We start from the raw sequence: 19,861 nt of genomic DNA, 5'->3' as shown, positions 1-19,861 counted from the left end.
TTATTATTTTATTATTATTATTATTATTATTATTATTATTATTATTATTATTATTATTAGGTTTGATAGAAAGAACAGCACAGGTCTACCGCCCCAAAATCGAAGAGAGAAGGAAGAAAGGATAGGAGGAAGACGTTCCGAGAACGAACCCTGTCTGTTTAGGAAAAAGTTCAGCCCAGGCGGGAATCGAACCCGCAACCTAGCGCTGACAAGGACACAACCAAGGAAGAGTTAGCGTTTCATTGGAAACTGGTGCATTCAACGTGTCTGTTAGATGTTCGCTATTTGTCTTTAAACCTACTTCTGTATACTTCTTATTAGGTTAGGAAGGAAATTTCTCTACATTACTTCTCATATTTCTTGGATTCATGGAAATAAATAACAAAAGGGGAAACCCCCTCGTTCTTCCTACTCCTCCCCCTCCTTTGCCACCCAACTTCCCCTCTATCCCCTCCCCCTCACCTAGATTTCCTAATATGAATAGTTGCGTTGTGGATGTAAATAAATTTATGTTTTATGAGCATGAACACCGATATTTGCCCCCAAAAAATATAGATTAGTAGGTAGGGAGGTACCTCTATGGGAGAGGGAGATTGGGAGGGGGGGTGACTCCCTGACTTATGATCGGAATGGGAGAGAGAAATGGAGGGAGGGGGAGGAGAGATGGAAAAGAGGGAGGGGAATGGAGAGGTGAGTGTAAGAGAGAGAGAGATGGGAGAAATAGAAATAGAGAGAGAGAGGAACGAAGAGAGAATAACTAGATTTTATGAGAGAGAGAGAGGAAACAGGAAGAGAGAGAGACAGGGTTAATGATGGAGAGAGATAGAAAGAGGAAGGGAGAAGAAAGGAAAGAAAATTGGGGCGAACGGAAAATGAGGGGAAGGACAGAGAGAAGGTAGACCTAGGAGAGAGAGAGGAAGAAGACAAAAAGAGAAAGAGAGAGAGAGAGAAATGAGGAAAAGAGAGGAAGGATATCATTGTGGAATGGCCAAAGTTATTGGATTTGATCACGACCTATTCAACTCAGTGACAGAACACCTGTTTTTCCTCTGTCTTCCTCTCTCTCCCGCTTTCTCTTTCTCTCTTTCTTTATCCTTCCCCTTCTCTCTTTCCCTGTTTCCCCCCCTCTCTCTCTTTCTCCTGCTCTCGTCTTCTACTTTCAAAGATCCTTTCTCTGGTTCGTTCCAGTTTTTATTTTTTGACTATTTTTTTTTTAACTTTTTGAAATTAACCAGAATAATATTGGATATAGGTATACTTATGAAACAAAGGCTCACTTTAGAAAATATAGGTAATACCTACGTACGTAAATTTCCATCATGCTTTATGAGCTACCTACAGCTCTCTACATCTACAACCTTTACAGTTTACATGTACCTAAGATACCTTAAAACGTACATTATCCTACCTGGATTTTTTTTTTTTTTCTGCATAACATATTGCATGGAATTTCCAGTCTGGTTCTGGGTCACGCGATGCTGTATCCGAAATATTAAATGCTATCATAGTAGGAAGCTCTAGCTATTGTATAGGAAAATAATAATAAATAACTAGTAATCTATAGTTACAAGAGCTATCTTATGGCTAGGTAGCTACCTAACTACAAAGATATAAACATTTTGATGGAAGGGAGTTGTGTGTTTTTTATTTGCGAATACCTACGTTTGCAATCTAACTCTATTTTGTATGACTTCACAGGATTTCTTTGTTTCGATTACACTTGGGTACATTTCTGAAAAGCTCTAGATAGGTAGGTTAGGTATGATTTTTTTTCTTTCTATTTTTATGTCGATGTCGGTCTGTAGATACCTACCTAGGTACCTATTAATTTATAATTATGTAGTCTGTTGATATTGGATTTTTACTTTCCTTATCGGGGAAAGTAATGTAATCGGGTCAAATTTTCGATGGTCAGTTTTTAGTGCCAAAACACGTTTTGAGGTCCCTAGAGCCTAAATCCAAAGTTTCAGCCATTGGTCCGTATGTGTGTCTGTCTGTAAACAAAATATCTCGAGAAGGGTAAGAGCTAGAGACTTGAAATTTGGTATGTAGCTGTGGAATATGACAAGGATGCAACACGAAACTTTTGGTTAACACCGGTGCAACGCTTAGCGGCATTTTACCGCTTTTTGGCGGTTTTCGCTGTAATTTAACAATATCTCGGGAACGGTATGAGCTAGAGACTTGAAATTTGGTATATAGTTAATATAGTTCACAAATGTGACAAGGATGCGACATGAAACTTGGTTGAGATAGGTGCTGCGGTTGGCGGTATTTTGACCGCTTTTAGGCGGTTTTCTACCGTTTTTTGGCGGTTTTCAGCTATATCGACTGAACGGTTAGAGGAGGAACATTATCAAATAAATTTAATAAATAAATAATCAATGGGGTAAAAATCTAAATATAAAACATATGAGCAAAGCAAAGCATCTGCCTTGTAAGCGATAAGTCGTGGGTTCGATCCCGCCCTGTTTTATCCTGAACGGATAAGCTTCGTTCTCGGAACGGCTGGCTTTCTTCAATCCTGTCTTCCTTCTCTCTCTCTCTCTCTGGTTTTGGACCATAAGACCTTAGCACAGCAGTTAGAAAAGAAGAAGAAAAACATTTTGGAAAAACTTCTATGCACACAGAATAATTACCTACTACCATCATCGCATCAATCGGAATCTTGATTTATGACAATAATTGTCTGAGACTAGGTACCTACATACCTAGACCTACCCTATCACTCAATCTCAATGGAAAAATCCCGTAAGGAAAACCAGACATCTCCACTATTTAAATGTACAGCACATTGCATACTTTTTGAGATTGACGGCGGTCATAAGATTCGTAGAACAAAGAATGGCTTCACTTTTTCTACACAACTCGTATATTAGGTATCCATTGTTCGTAACCTCTTGGCTCACAGCTGAGCTAAACCCGGGAATTTTCAAAATATTCGAATTTCAAATTTTTAAAAGCCAACTAGCCAACTTGTGAAATGTGAAGAAAAGTAAGAATTTTTGAAAAGAAAGTTCATAGAAAGCCATTATTTGAATTTTCTAATCCACATCATAAAGGATACGGTTCAAATAAAATTGAGGTCCATTATCTGCACTCCAGGCTGCTTTGAAATTCAATAGGTAGGTAAGTTACAATCAAATTGCATCATGAAGCACCTAGGCAAAGAAACTGTTCTTTCTTCATTTCTAGTGATGGGGGTTTTAGTCTTCATTCGGCAACAAGTTACCCACTTTCTCACATTAACCTCACCCAGCGTGAGTGGGGCAGAGAAGAGTCAATAACATATAATTCCCCAGATGGTCAATTAATCAGATACTGATCATGCACAGTGTTGTTTCATCAGTAGTCCATTGAGAACTGGTACTTCAAAACACTATCTCTGCTAGAGTGTTTTCTCTTTTGCTTATATATAGATGTGGAATTTTAGTAAAGAAGTGGTTTTTAGGGAGTTACCTACTTATAAACCTATTTGGTGAAATTTTCATACTGGTTTATGTGAACATGTGAATAGTGTTGTTTCATCAGTGATCCATTGAGAACTGGTACTTCAAAATACTATCTCTGCTAGAGTGTTTTCTCTTTTGCTTATTTATAGATGTGGAATTTTAGTAAAGAAGTGGTTTTTAGGGAGTTACTTATAAACCTATTTGGTGAAATTTTCATACTGGTTTATGTGAACTGAAACACAAATCAAAGGACAAGCATGAAATGATTTTTCATAAAAATGGGAACAGGGTAAATAAAATTAATTTTATTGTTTATTAATTATTTGTCAATGATACGAAATGATGTATTTTTTATTATAACTATTTTATTACACGTTTGCAAAACTATACTTATTATGTCTTTCCATCCTACTCATCAGTGTTGTTTCATCAGTGATCCATTGAGAACTGGTACTTCAAAATACTATCTCTGCTAGAGTGTTTTCTCTTTTGCTTATTTATAGATTTGGAATTTTAGTAAAGAAGTGGTTTTTAGGGAGTTACTTATAAACTTATTTGGTGAAATTTTCATACTGGTTTATGTGAACATGTGAACGCAGTAAATGTTCAGTGTCAACTAATGTGGATACCTCAATCTTCAATCTGCTTCTAGAGATAACTTGATCCTCAGCCGCCATGCAATCGGTTCCCTATGGATACATTGATTTGAATGCTGATTTCTCCAAACTTACAACCAAGGAAATCCACAAGACTCTGAACACATTCATCCAGTATGGTTATAAAGTTGTTGCGGTAAATACATATCTAGACTTGGACTCATCTCAGGGGCCAAAGCCATCAAAACAGAAGAAGAAGGGCATTCCAACAGAAGATCCTGTACCTTCTCCACCCACGTACAATATTCCAGAAAATATTTCACTTGTTGCGGTAAATACATATCTAGACTTGGACTCATCTCAGGGGCCAAAGCCATCAAAACAGAAGAAGAAGGGCATTCCAACAGAAGATTCTGTACCTTCTCCACCCACGTACAATATTCCAGAAAATATTTCACTCAAGATTCAAATTGTTAGCAGGATAACAGTGAAATATTCAGACCCAGCTCAGATATTGAAAATTAAAGACTCAAAAAATTTCAAGCAATTCCAAATCTTTGCAGTCCAGCCTTCCACTGTGAATGCTTTTTCTCATGCTTGCTCCACACTTGATGTGGACCTGATCAGTTTCTCCTGTGAGGAAAAGTTACCCTTCTCTGTATCTCGTAAAATGTATCAAGTTGCAGTTCAAAGAGGCATTCACTTTGAGATCTGTTACACAACTCTAATAGTTTCATCGGACACGAGAATCAATTGTATTCAAACTTGTCATGCCCTTAGCATAGCTGGCAAATCACATAACATGATTCTATCAAGTGGGGCAAGCCATCCTATCCATATTAGATCTCCCCATGAAATACAAAGTGTAGCGTTAATGTTGGGATTAAGTCATGTTCAAGCTAAGCAAAGTATGGAGGCACATCCAAAATCTCTACTTCTGAGAGCATATGGGAGAAAATTGGGGAAGACTTTGTTTGACATTCAAACACTAGATGATCCAGAGCAACCACCCAGCTTGAAGAAATTGAAAATGGAGGAATAATTTCAATCCACAAACTAAAATAAACTATTTACCTAGGTAGGTACTATCAAAATTTTCCTTGTACAGATAAAAAATAAACAAATGCCAAAATGCAATATTATTTTGAATCTGTAGTCTGACTCTTGTTATTTGCTTTCTCTTTTCCATTTCCTAGAGGATTGGTATTTCATCTTTGTGTGTACCCTACTACATAATTTGGTAAAAAAAAAAACACATGTCTTGGAAATTAATTACCTACCTCTGAATAATTTTCACCATTCGTGCTCATTTTTCAGAACTTGCTAACCAAGATCCTTCATTGTACCTAAATATTGAACTAAATTCATACATTTGTGAGCTACCTATTTAACATCCATAATGAATAGCCAAGCAAGCACTGAGCAAAGGCCTCAAAGCAACAAGAGCATACTTGATGAAATAAAGAAGCTCAAGGAAAGCTTGAACTCTCTTACAAGTCAAATGGCCGACCAGATTTAACATCCATAATGAATAGCCAAGCAAGCACTGAGCAAAGCCCTCAAAGTAGCAAGAGCATACTTGATGAAATAAAGAAGCTCAAGGAAAGCTTGAACTCCCTTACAAGTCAAATGGCTGACCAAAGCAAGGTTGTACAACAATTGAAACAGGAAGTTAATGTTTTGAAACAGAATAAAAATGAACCTGATGTAAGTATCACTTGCTCTTGTTTGTCTTGTCTTGTTATAATGGTTACCTAGTAATTTTTGTTGTTGAAACAATATTAACAGTTAACAGCCAAGGGTTTTATTGACAGGGGTTTCACCCTCCATTCAGTTACATAAAAGCTACCTCCCTACATGAACCTCACTCAGTCTGAAAGATGTTGGAAAAAGCCAGCAGTACATACAAAATTACCCAGATGGTTACCCATCCTGGTGCCAACCAGACGAAACGTTGCTTAACTTCAGTGATCCATCAGGAACTGGTTCCAATAGTACCTACATCAAATGAACCTTAGCTCTTATAAATGGACATTGATCCGATTTGATTTTTTTCCTTCTTTCTTATTCTTACTCAGACCAACTGCAAGCAATTCAGTCCAGAAAATCCTCTACCAATGTTTTGAAACAGAATAAAAATGAACCTGATGTAAGTATCACTTGCTATCCATTGTCTTGTTATACAAGTAATTGGTAGTTTTTTTGTGGTTGAAACAATAATATTAACAGTTAACAGCCAAGGATTTTAATCACAGATTTTACCCTCCATTCAGCTATATTTATACAGGCTACCTTCTTACATGAACCTCACCCAGTCTGAATGGGGTTGGAAAAAGCCAGCAGTACATACAAGATTACCCAGATGGTTTCCCATCCTGGTGCCAACCAGACGAAACGTTGCTTAACTCCAGTGATCCATCAGGAACTGGTTCCAATAGTACCTACATCAAATGAACCTTAGCTCTTACAAATGGACATTGATCTGATTTGATTTTTTTCCTAAATATTGAACTAAATTCATACATTTGTGAGCTACCTATTTAACATCCATAATGAATAGCCAAGCAAGCACTGAGCAAAGCCCTCAAAACAGCAACAAGAGCATACTTGATGAAATAAAGAAGCTCAAGGAAAGCTTGAACTCTATTTAACATCCATAATGAATAGCCAAGCAAGCACTGAGCAAAGCCCTCAAAGTAGCAAGAGCATACTTGATGAAATAAAGAAGCTCAAAGAAAGCTTGAACTCTCTTACAAGTCAAATGGCCGACCAGCACAAAGTTGTGCAACAATTGAAACAGGAAGTTAATGTTTTGAAACAGAATAAAAATGAACCTGATGTAAGTATCACTTGCTCTTGTTTGTCTTGTCTTGTTATAATGGTTACCTAGTAATTTTTGTTGTTGAAACAATATTAACAGTTAACAGCCAAGGGTTTTATTGACAGGGGTTTCACCCTCCATTCAGTTACATAAAAGCTACCTCCCTACATGAACCTCACTCAGTCGGAAAGATGTTGGAAAAAGCCAGCAGTACATACAAAATTACCAAGATGGTTACCCATCCTGGTACCAACCAGAGGAAACTTTGCTTAACACTAGTGATCCATCAGGAACTGGTTCCAATAGTAGCTACATCAAATGAACCTTAGCTCTTACAAATGGACATTGATCTGATTTGATTTTTACTTTCTATTACTATTTCTTTCTTTCTTATTCTTACTCAGACCAACTGCAAGCAATTCAGTCCAGAAAATCCTCTACGTATTCCAGCCAGTATCAACATAGGTGGGTTTCAGCCACCCCAAGTGCTATCTATCCAGGGACAAGTGCCACATGATGCCATTCAGTAAGTCCAATTCACTGCAGCACAGAATGGTTTATCCTACTGGGGTATACCTAACTGACCCGACATTAAATTTCATCATCCAGGATGTTTGGTACTAAATACAGCGAAAAAATAAGTTCTAGGTACCACAAATACAAAATAACTTTTTAAACCTGGTCAACATTTCTCATTGGAAAAGCTATTGGTGCCAAAAAGCCTCCAATTTTTCTAGTAAGTATTTTTTTATTTTTATTTATTTACTTTTTTTTGAAGAGGTTTGACAGAGGGAACTGTAACTGCTAAGGTCTTATCGTCTCGAAATCAAAGAGAGAAGAAAGACAGGATAGGAGAAAGCCAGCCGTTCCGAAAATGACAGGATAGGAGAAAGCCAGCCGTTCCGAGAACGAACATTATCCCATCAGGATAAAATCCGCCCCGGGCGTACTTCGTTATAACATTCCTTTTCTTCCCGCCAGGTTTTCAGTGGCCTTGAAAAACGCCTCCTCGGGGAACAGCATGCTTCACATTAATCCTCGCTACAACTCAGGATTCGTTACAGGATAGGAGAAAGCCAGCCGTTCCGAGAACGAACATTATCCCATCAGGATAAAATCCGCCCCGGGCGTACTTCGTTATAACATTCTTTTTCTCCCCGCCAGGTTTTCAGTGGCCTTGAAAAACGCCTCCTCGGGTAACAGCATGCTTCACATTAATCCTCGCTACAACTCAGGATTCGTCCAGGATCAGGCTGCCCTGCGCACTGATTTCACCACAGGATTCGGATGGGGCCCTGAAGAGACCAGTGGCGGCAATCCATTCCCCGCGGGACAGCCGTTCCGAATGGACATTGAATGTGGAAGTGACTGTTATATGGTGAGTGTAAATTATAGCCGTATTTTATTGTGTGACTTTTTTTATGCATCATACAAGTGACTGTTATATGGTGAGTGTAAATTATAGCCGTATTTTATTGTGTGACTTTTTTTTGACATCATACAAGTGACTGTTATATGGTGAGTGTAAATTATAGCCGTATTTTATTGTGTGACTTTTTTTTTGTCGTCATACGAATGACAATTTGACTATGGCTCAGGGTAGGGTCTAAGCCAAAGAGAAATTTCGTGACTTAACTTAGACATCATAATCAACGATGTCTGTTATCTCTCAGGGTTATGTCACCTAGCAAAGCCAAGTGATGCGCGCTGAATGCTGACTTGCTGGAGTTGGGCATAACCAGTGGACTCGATAAATCTAGCCTAGTGAACTTAAGTAGCCGCGTATGCTCTTGTGAACTCTAGCCACGGATTCGATTCCAGCCCGGGGCCGGATTTTATCAACGATGAATGGTACGTTCGGAAAGGCCCGTTTTCTATCCTGTGTTACTTATTTATTCGACATCGGGAGCGATAAGACTGTAGCAGTTACATTTCCTCAATCAACTCACTCTCCTTTTTTTTTTTCAACAAAAGGATTTAACGAAATTCCATTATTTGGACTGGCAGGGGTGTGGTTAGGGTCTGTCCAAAGAAAATTTCGTAAAAAGACTTAGAGAGAGAGTCCATCAATCGTAATATCAGCTTATCTCTGCGTCAGGTTCTGTCACCTAGCAAAGGCACGTGATGCGCGATGCTGACTTGCTAAGTGTTAGCGTTATTCACATGAGCTCCCCAACCTAGTATAGCTTGGAAGGTAGCGCGCTGCCTTGTACAAGCGCCTAGCACGGATCGAATTCCAGCCCGGGCGACTTTTATCCAAAACGACCATAATGTTCGTTCTCGAAAGGCCGGTGTTCTCACCTCCTGTCTCATTCTTATTCGATTCGGCGCCCGCGCTTGCCCATCTTTCCTCTATCAAATCTTTTTTTTTTTTTTTTTTTTTTTTTTAGAAAGAAAGGATTTTTTTATTTATTTATTTATTTATTATGGTGCGTCAACACAAAATACAATCTATATATATGACATCGCCGCGTAACATCATCATAACAAGGAAAAATTTTAATAATAATTCTTATCTATGCTCGCTTATTTCTGTTCTAGATTTTCCCAATATCTCAATAATCCTAAAATTCAATGTTTACCTACCATGCTGGCACCGGTCGCTATGCAGGATTACAATCTGATCAACCAGTTGTGTATCCAGGGACAAGTGAACGTTTCAGAATACATCTTGAAATAATAATACCTAGGTACATACGACATACCTATCTAAAAATCTTTTGAAGATTTACACTTTACTGATGAAGTAATGAAACACAAATCAAAGGACAAGCATGAAATGATTTTTCATGAAAGTGGGAACAGGGTAAATAAAATTAATTTTATTGTTTATTAGATTGTCAATGATACGAAATTATGTACCTATTTTTTATTAAAACTATTTTTTATTACACGTTTGCAAAACTATATACTTATTATGTCTTTCCATGCTACTCATGTAGGTAGGTGTCCCATCTGAAATCTGTTACAGGTATCAAGGAATTCCCAATTTCCCACCTAAACATAATAGTAGATAGATGTAGGTACATAGAGCTTACAACAGTGACTCCTAAATCGTTTGGGACGACAAGCCACTAACGAAACGGTAAAGGGTGCCCCTTTTTTGAATACGCCACTGGTTCAAGAGCATCGTATGAAAGGAACCTGATTTTTGCGGAAGTTTTTTGAACGCTCCTCCCAAATCAGCTGTTATTTCACATTTTGTAAACAAATCGTTTTTTGGAATTTGGATTCCCGGCTGATGCAATCCCACTGCCTGCCCCTTTTTGCTGTCTCTTTTTTTTAATTTCACTACACAAAAAAGTAAAAAGTAAAAATTGACAGTTCTTTCAGTATTCTTTATAGTTTTCCAGTTAGGATATACAGTTTTTAATTCAGTAAAAAATGTCCGAAGAAGAAGCGGTAAGTGTGAGCATTAGATTTCAGGTTGATGGTCTCTGCCTTCATGTTGCTGAGATGGCTCTTTTGGGGCACCAATCCAGCTGTCAAACACTAACCATTGTACCTGGATTGATCATTGGACCTACCGGTTTCTATAGGCTATTTCCTACTCTATGAAATCCAGGTTTTCAAATAAATTCTTAGAAACTTTCAATGAGGTCCTTCTTTGTTACCAAATCTCTCTATTTCTCCAACTCCTTGGTTACCCATGCTTTTGTCCTGTTGTCTGCTTAGTTTGCCTTTAAGGAGTTTAGGGTAATGATATCCGGAGGAAACTTTACTAGTTCAGTACTTGAACTGTAGACTTGAAAATAAAATGTAGCTTTGGCCTTACCCTATTTACTGATGTTGATGACAAATGAAAAAGAAAGTAAAAATGAGACGAGGAGGAGAGACGAAAAAAGAAAGAGAATACAATGGACTTCATACCATACAGTTAATCATCCTGAGAACTTATGCTTGTTCCTTCAAAGTTCAAGAGGACCCTTCGAAAACTGTCAGTATACTTATTATGTCTTTCCATGCTACTCATGTAGGTAGGTGTCCCATCTGAAATCTGATACAGGTATCAAGGAATTCCCAATTTCCCACCTAAACATAATAGTAGATAGATGTAGGTACATAGAGCTTACAACAGTGACTCCTAAATCGTTTGGGACGACAAGCCACTAACGAAACGGTAAAGGGTGCCCCTTTTTTGAATACGCCACTGGTTCAAGAGCATCGTATGAAAGGAACCTGATTTTTGCGGAAGTTTTTTGAACGCTCCTCCCAAATCAGCTGTTATTTCACATTTTGTAAACAAATCGTTTTTTGGATTCCCGTTTTGTGGCTGATGCAATCCCACTGCCTGCCCTTTTTGCTGTCTCTTTTTTTAATTTCATTACACAAAAAAGTAAAAATTGACAGTTCTTTCAGTATTCTTTATAGTTTTCCAGTTAGGATATACAGTTTTTAATTCAGTAAAAAATGTCCGAAGAAGAAGCGGTAAGTGTGAGCATTAGATTTTAGGTTGATGGTCTCTGCCTTCATGTTGCTGAGATGGCTCTTTTGGGGCACCAATCCAGCTGTCAAACACTAACCATTGTACCTGGATTGATCATTGGACCTACCGGTTTCTACAGGCTATTTCCTACTCTATGAAATCCAGGTTTTCAAATAAATTCTTAGAAACTTTCAATGAGGTCGTTCTTTGTTACCAAATCTCTCTATTTCTCCAACTCCTTGGTTACCCATGCTTTTGTCCTGTTGTCTGCTTAGTTTGCCTTTAAGGAGTTTAGGGTAATGATATCCGGAGGAAACTTTGCTAGCTCAGTACTTGAACTGTAGACTTGAAAACAATATGTAGCTTTGGCCTTACCCTATTTGCTGATGTTGATGACAAATGAAAAAGAAAGTAAAAATGAGATGTAGGAGGAGAGATGAAAAAAGAAAGAGAACACAATGGACTTCATACCATACAGTTAATCATCCTGAGAACTTATGCTTGTTCCTTCAAAGTTTAAGAGGACCCTTTGAAAACTGTCAGCTATCAGCTAACTAAGCTGCTGTTCCTTCAAAGTTTAAGAGGACCCTTTGAAAACTGTCAGCTATCAGCTAACTAAGCTGGTTAGAGTTGTTCTTTGTTTGTTCTAAAATCTAACTCATTTAATTTTCCCAGGTGTTTGACATTTCTGTCAAGAAGAAGAAAAAGCCAAAGAAGAAGATCTTTGACATTGATGCAGCTCTGGCTGAAGGAAATGATGTCGATTCACAGCTCACTCATGAAAACACAAATGGAGACAAAGAGAACCAGGAACCAAGCAAAGGAGATGATATGGACTTTGATGGTAATTATTGTCATTTAAATTAATCCCATTAGGTACCTATAATCATTCCACCTATGTGGTCACAGCTGTTTGTTCTGGTTTGAACCAATACAGGGGGAAATATGTATTAAATAGTTAGTGGCAATAAGTACTCTCAAACTGTTTTGACTTGCCAGGGCAGAGTGCTACCACCATTCTTAATAACCAATTAAAAAAACTGATGTAATGTTATTGTCAATAAATAATTTACCACTTCCAAAATTTGTCTCATATGAGACCCAGGAAAATCATTCCATGAATTAGTATTGAAAAAATGAGACTCTGTATCATGATGTTAAGATCTATGTAAATTGTGATGTAATACATTGTACTCGTGAACTAAGTAGGTTCTATATACTGAGAGTACTTAGTTGTCAAATTGTAAAATCTCCTTGAATTATAAAACTTGCCAAATTGATTGCAATAAATTGCTGTTTGCATCAGAGTCTGAATCTGGGTATGTTTATTTGAAGTATTAAAACTAAAATTTAGTTGTTTTAGAGTACTTAGTTGTCAAATTGTGAAATCTACTTGAATTATAAAACTTGCCAAATTGATTGCAATAAATTGTTGTTTGCCGTATCATGATGTTAAGATCTATGTAAATTGTGATGTAATACATTGTACTCGTGAACTAAGTAGGTTCTATCTACTGAGAGAGTACTTAGTTGTCAAAATTGTGAAATCTACTTGAATTATAAAACTTGCCAAATTGATTGCAATAAATTGTTGTTTGCATCAGAGTCTGAATCTGGGTATGTTTATTTGAAGTATTAAAACTAAAATTCAGTTGTTTTATTTCTCTCCTCTTAGAAAACCTGGACCTAGACAATTTTGGAAAGAAGAAAAAGAAAAAGAAGAAGGCCACCTTCAATTTAGATGAACTAGAAGGAGCATTACCAGAGGGAAGCAGCAAAGATGGTGTAGATATTTCTGAGAAGGCAGATGAATTGGAAGTAAGTTAGATAAAAACTATCAAGTATTACCAGAGGGAAGCAGCAAAGATGGTGTAGATATTTCTGAGAAGGCAGATGAATTGGAAGTAAGTTGAATAAAAACTATCAAGTACCTACAAGATTTTTCCATCAGTACCTATCTATGTACTGATATAATAAGAAAGCATTATGATTCTAAACAAGCACAAAAGTTGAACATTCTTGATTTGCCTTGTTTAAACTTACAAAGATCATTGACTGATAAAGTGTTAAAAACAATGAGCAACTGCAATGTATATTTATACTAAAGTCAACAACAATAAAAAATGTGTCAGGGTATTGAACAAACAATTCTTTGTTGTATTTTATCTATGTACTGATATAATAAGAAAGCATTATGATTCTAAACAAGCACAAAAGTTGAACATTCTTGATTTGCCTTGTTTAAACTTACATAGAATGATTTTGTTTAGTTTGAGATAATGGTCAAGAGGTCAAGTACTATATCATACATATTTCTGGACATGGTCTTCACTTGACTGGAGTGGTCAAATCTAGACATGGTCTTCACCACTCCAGTCAAGTGAAGACCATGTCCAGAAATATGTATTACATAGAATGGTTGACTGATAAAATGTTAAAAACAAAAAACAATGAGCACCCTACAGGGTATATTTATACTAAAGTCAACAACAATACATTACCAGAGGGAAGCAGCAAAGATGGTGTAGATATTTCTGAGAAGGCAGATGAATTGGAAGTAAGTTAGATAAAAACTATCAAGTACAAGATTTTTCCATCAGTACCTATCTATGTACTGATATAATAAGAAAGCATTATAATTCTAAACAAGCGCAAAAGTTGAACATTCTTGATTTGCCTTGTTTAAACTTACATAGAATGATTTTGTTTAGTTTGAGATAATGTTCAAGAGGTCAAGTACTATATCTAATATCATACATATTTCTGGACATGGTCTTCACTTGACTGGAGTGGTCAAATCTGGACATGGTCTTCACCACTCCAGTCAAGTGAAGACTATGTCCAGAAATATGTATTAGTTTTCCTTGGAATGTCATCCCTTTAAGAAATGTGGGGTCCCCACATTTGTTACTGTGACAAATTTCTTACTTTCCGCTTGTGGTTTTACTCTAATTTGTTTTCCTTACATTGATATTACATGCCTTACTGAGGTGGAAAAACCTGAAGAACTGGGTAAGAATTTTACTGTGTAATTCAACCTTATTAGTGACTAATACAAGTGTAAATGGATCTGGCTTAATTAGGGATACTAATTAAGGCCCTGAGTCTCAGGTCTCAAGGGATATGAGTTGATTGTTCAAAACAAAGTGAGCTCTAAGTTTCAATTTTCCCCTGTAATTCTGTTTGGTAAACAGTTTCTAGAACTAAGTAATGTCAGGAACTCGAAAAAGGTTACTGGTATTTTTCAAATTGATCATCTAAGATCTAGAGAAAGAAAAATTCCACAGATTCTGGTTTATTTTTTACATTAAATAAAGCACTAAAACAATTGTCATCTTTTTTTTTTAAAGAGGTTTGACAGAGGGAACTGTAACTGCTAAAGATTATGGTCGAGAAATCGAAGAGACAAAGAAGACAGGATAGGAAAGAGCCAGCCGTTCCGAGAACGAATATTATCCCATCAGGATAAAATCCGCCCCGGGCGGGAATCGAGCCCGCGGCCAAGCGCTTACAAGGCAGACGCGCTACCAACCAAGCTAACTAGGTTGGCTAATCTAAGTATTCAATAATTTCATGATTTTAATTTTCTCTTGTCTCGCACAGAGCTGGAAGACGAGTCTCACACCTGGATCGGCTCGGATCGAGACTACACGTACGAGGAACTGCTCTCGCGCGTGTTCGAAATCATGCGAGAGAAGAACCCCGACATGGTGGCCGGGAAGAAGCAGAAGTTTGTGATGCGACCGCCCCAAGTGGTGCGAATCGGAACCAAGAAGACGTCGTTCGCCAACTTCACGGAAATTTGCAAAACGTGAGTCCCTTTTGTACTTTTCCCCTTCCCTATTTTACATGTTTTCATGGTAGATAAACATTGGGTGCTGGATTTTTGAAACATTGGGAAAATCCTACAATACTGCAGTGAGCACCAAAGTTGGGATATAATAACACAAAAGAAACGGCATTTATTTATTGATTTACATTTACATATTTTCATCAACAATGGGAGAACGATCTAATGTCCAAGTTCGCGATATTTGAAAACAATAACATGTTTTCTTTGTGATGCGACCGCCCCAAGTGGTGCGAATCGGAACCAAGAAGACGTCGTTCGCCAACTTCACGGAAATTTGCAAAACGTGAGTCCTTTTTGTACTTTTCCCCTTCCCCTATTTTACATGTTTTCATGGTAGATAAACATTGGGTGCTGGATTTTTGAAATATTGGGAAAATTCTACAATACTGCAGTGAGCACCGAAGTTGGGATATAATAACACAAAAGAAACGGCATTTATTTATTTATTGATTTACATTTACATATTTTCATCAACAATGGGAGAACGATCTAATGTCCAAGTTCGCGATATTTGAATAAAAAAAAACAATAACATGTTTTCATTTGGTTGGAAAATTTGGTAGGAATATTCCCAAGGCTAATAATAGAAAGTAAAAACAGAGTGGAGAGGAGAGAATAGAGGTTTTAAATTGAAGCAACGAGTTCAAACCGCATTGAGTTTTTGCTCTATGTTCTTTTATCTCTACTCCAATAATTGGTTTGTAGCCTAATTTGCAGTAAAAACAGAGTGGAGAGGAGAGAATAGAGGTTTTAAATTGAAGCAACGAGTTCAAACCGCATTGAGTTTTTGCTCTATGTTCTTTGAGCTCCACTCCACTCGGATTTTAGCCTAAGTTGTTCCAAATGTGCGATAAGACAGGATATTGCCAAATTCTAAACTGGTCACAAGTTATGCTCAATTTTCCGTGGCGAAGCACAGGCAAATTCAAAACCCGATCTTGATCAAGATTAATGACATTGTTGAAGTCAACAATCCAGGATTAAGATTTAGATTATTAAAGATCTCATTTTTTTCCCACAGGCTTCACAGACTGCCCAAACACTTGCTGGACTTCTTGCTGGCTGAGTTGGGTACGAGTGGCAGTGTGGATGGTAACTCCCAGCTCATTATCAAGGGTAGATTCCAGCAGAAACAAATTGAAAACGTGCTGAGACGTTATATCAAGGTAAGGAAGGACGTTTGTAAAGAACATGATGTGACTTTTGGATTGTTCTTTGATATGTTTTGTTACATATTTAACAATTCAATCAAACTTCATTCACACATAAATTACCTACATCATATCTCACTAATGAAGAAAAAAAAATCAATCAATCAAATGTCAAATTCTTTGCGTGGTAAAGCATGGCTTTTCACAACTTTTGTGGATATCATAGCATTACTAACAGCCTCCTTTGCAATCAATTTCCATATTTCAATAATCTTTTCACACTGGTAATGTCACCACTGGTCGCTACTCGATTAAAGTAGCTCCTCAATCATCCTCACGAGACTGAGTATACCCCGAACTCCAAGCACAGAGCCGAAAAAACTTTGACTCCGCCGGGAATCGAACCTGGGACCTCCGGCATATAAGCCTTGTGTGATACCCTCTCGGCCACATAGGTTGCTGACTTATTTATATTTCTCTACTTAGCGGTATTATTTTTTTTCGCCTTAGGAATACGTAACGTGCCACACCTGTCGCAGTCCGGACACGATCTCATAGCATTACTAAGTGCCTCCTTTGCAATCAATTTCCATATTTCAATAATCTTTTTACACTGGTAATGTCACCACTGGTCGCTACTCGATTAAAGTAGCTACTCAATCGTCCTCACGAGACTGAGTATACCCCGAACTCCAAGCACAGAGCCGAAAAAACTTTGACTCCGCCGGGAATCGAACCCGGGACCTCTGGCGTGCAAGCCTAGTGTGATACCCACTCGGCCACATAGGTTGCTGACTTATTTATATTTCTCTACTTAGCGGTAATTTTCTTCGCCTTAGGAATACGTAACGTGCCACACCTGTCGCAGTCCGGACACGATCCTGCAGAAAGACACGCGGCTTTTCTTCTTGCAGTGTGAGACCTGTGGCTCACGATGTTCCGTGGCCAGCATCAAATCTGGATTCCAGGTACGATATGAGGCACTTTTTTAGTTGTTTTTTTCCCCCCAATTATTGGACACGATTCTGCAGAAAGACACGCGGCTTTTCTTCTTGCAGTGTGAGACCTGTGGCTCACGATGTTCCGTGGCCAGCATCAAATCTGGATTCCAGGTACGATATGAGGCACTTTTTTAGTTGTTTTTTTCCCCCCAATTATTATTATTATTATTAATCGTATGGTATGTTATATTTTGCATCAATGTTAGTTCGCCTCCCCGTGGTGCACCCTGGATAACGCTAAAGAACTAACGAATTCGGTACCAGTCAATCTAATTAGATCTTGATCTCCTGGTAATTTTGCATCAACTATAGCCGAATACTGACCTAATAAGACCTATCTACCTATATAAAAATGAATACCTTGGACGAGCTTACCATTTTCCCCCAATATGTTTGATAGATTGAACTGTAACTGCTAAGGTCTTATTGTCCCGAAAGCGAAGAGAAAAGGAAGACAGGATAAGAGATTTTTTCCCCCCAAGAGATACCTAGAGGGAACTGTAACAGCTAAGGTCTTGTTTGGGGGAAAATCCTCCCCGGGTGGGAATCGAACCAGCAAGACAGGCGCACTACCCTTGAAGCTAGAGTATTCTAAGACTTACAATATTTTTAATTTATTGTTCTTTTTCGTTTCATTTCAGGCTGTCACATCCAAACGTGCCGCAATCCGTGCAAAAACTGCTTAAACAACCTCCTCTGTCCAGAAATTGGGGTGCCCCCCCCCATTTTCCATCCAACAAGGGGGCACCACCCCCTGTTTCTCAAACTGGGAGGCATTTTCCATCCAACAAGGGGGCACCACCTTCTCAAACTGGGGGGTTTATCCCCTTCTCCTCCTCCCCCCTTTCCACCATCAAACGAGAGGGATTCCCCTTTTCGAAATCGGAGATTTATTATCTTCCGTTTCGTCTGTTCCTTTTCAACTGGGACCATCTTTTTCAAAAATGGGGGTCTTCCCTGTTTTTCCCTGAGGGGTCTGTCCCCCTTGGAAGCCCGATTTGGATACCCTTACAGCTTATATGTATTTTACTTCACATTTGCAATTGGTCCTCTGTAGTCTCATTTTCCTTTACTGAGACAATTTCTGAAGCTCGTTTCCTTCCTGTCAAGTGGTGCAATTGAAATGTTGGGATAAAGGGACTTCGTGTCCTTCTTTCTAAAATCTAAACAGGATACTAAACTCTCACCTTTTGAAATCAACGCGTCTCTTGTCACACCCTTAATATACTTACTAGTTACTACTGATAGTATTAACTGATTACTTGCTCTACTCACTACAGGAACTTTGTACATACTGATTAGATGCACTTTTCCATTATTTGAAGTTACACACTGTTCTTCTTAGCTTCTATTGTTCTATTATTTGAAATACGTACTCTGTGACTTAAAAAACAAATGAAAAAGTTTCTCTAAAAAAATTTTTAGAAATTAAAATTACTTCCCCAGACTAAAAAAAAAAAAAAAAAAAAAAACAGTAGGTACTGTTATATTTAAAACTTAAAATACGTAGATAGGTACCCTATATCATAGTTTGAAAAAATTTAGGTATCATCACCGATAAAAGTCTTTAGTTAGGATTTATGATGTTGAGTTTTTAATAGACAATTCAAATTCCACGCTTCAGCTGTGATTCGAACCCGGTCCTTCCCAATAGGAATACCCTTGGAACCTTTCAATGATTCTATTGTATAGAACTGTAAAGTTTGAATTCTAAAAAAAACCTCTCTTTCTCTCTTACTCTTCCTTCTTATCAGTTTTCTCTCTCTTTCCCTTCTGTTTTATTATTTAATTTTAAGTGAATACATTATTCTTACTACTTATTAAAAATTGGAATAAAGCCTAGTTGCCTAGTACATTGAAATGAAGAAAAAAAGTCTTTCTTTCCTTTCTGAAAAATATTCTCTCTCTTTCCCTTCTGTTTTATTAGTTAATTTTAAGTGAATACATTATTCTTACTACTTATTAAAAATTGGAATAAAGCCTAGTACATTGAAATGAAGAAAAAAAGTCTTTTTTTCCTTTCTGAAAAATGGGAATTGGATATTCAAGTTTTAGTGTTAATGTGACAGTTGTTTATAGTACGGTTACATTGGATCAAATTTCTGAAGTTCTGGCAATGTACCTCGAACGATCAAACTCAGCAATCTTTCTGTCTGTGGTTGTACATTATTTATAATTTTTCTGTACGATGAAGGTTTTCTTCAATTTTACCTACCTGTAGGGATATGGTACTTTGGTACTTTTTTACATATGTAAATTCATTGCGGTACGGTTGTGGAATTCTTTACCTCCACACATATGAGGAATACTCAGTCTCTTGTTTCAGTCAAAATCGAAGCGCTTTTCCGGTACCTAAGTCACAAAACATCTAACCAGGTCGTAGTGACATAGGGCGTTTATTATAGCCGATGGCCCTACTTATACCTACAGCTTTTCCGGTACCTAAGTCACAAAACATCTAACCAGGTCGTAGTGACATAGGGCGTTTATTATAGCCGATGGCCCTACTTATACCTATACCGATATATGGTCCGAAAAGTACGACATAATTTATATCCGAA

The 19,861-nt window shown here is 37.6% G+C and overlaps 3 protein-coding genes across 3 annotated transcripts; all 3 read left to right on the top strand.

The window, feature by feature from the left end:
- Positions 1 to 2,975: 2,975 nt before the first annotated feature.
- Positions 2,976 to 8,557, top strand: LOC103513039 (galectin-4). Its single transcript, XM_026826339.1, has 6 exons — positions 2,976 to 3,125; positions 5,366 to 5,561; positions 5,690 to 5,755; positions 7,274 to 7,395; positions 8,034 to 8,253; positions 8,543 to 8,557. Exons 2-6 carry the CDS (start codon positions 5,448 to 5,450, stop codon positions 8,555 to 8,557), a joined length of 537 nt encoding a protein of 178 aa, XP_026682140.1. The 5' UTR covers positions 2,976 to 3,125; positions 5,366 to 5,447.
- On the top strand, positions 4,128 to 5,090 carry LOC103513040 (ribonuclease P protein subunit p30). The gene has a single exon (XM_008477850.1). It carries the CDS (start codon positions 4,128 to 4,130, stop codon positions 5,088 to 5,090), a length of 963 nt encoding a protein of 320 aa, XP_008476072.1.
- A 2,570-nt stretch (positions 8,558 to 11,127) lies between the features above and the next one.
- LOC103513038 (eukaryotic translation initiation factor 2 subunit 2) lies at positions 11,128 to 18,038 on the top strand. The gene is made up of 8 exons (XM_026826338.1): positions 11,128 to 11,297; positions 11,971 to 12,139; positions 12,971 to 13,120; positions 13,761 to 13,852; positions 14,868 to 15,106; positions 16,170 to 16,314; positions 17,139 to 17,267; positions 17,942 to 18,038. Exons 1-8 carry the CDS (start codon positions 11,280 to 11,282, stop codon positions 17,984 to 17,986), a joined length of 987 nt encoding a protein of 328 aa, XP_026682139.1. The 5' UTR covers positions 11,128 to 11,279; the 3' UTR covers positions 17,987 to 18,038.
- The last annotated feature ends 1,823 nt before the right edge of the window (positions 18,039 to 19,861 follow it).

The sequence above is a fragment of the Diaphorina citri genome, unplaced genomic scaffold, assembly GCF_000475195.1.
Source record: "Diaphorina citri unplaced genomic scaffold, Diaci psyllid genome assembly version 1.1 scaffold916, whole genome shotgun sequence".
Taxonomy (NCBI): Eukaryota; Metazoa; Arthropoda; class Insecta; order Hemiptera; family Psyllidae; genus Diaphorina; species Diaphorina citri.
Note: the sequence above shows the minus strand (reverse complement) of the source record. Positions and strands in the feature narration are given on the sequence as shown.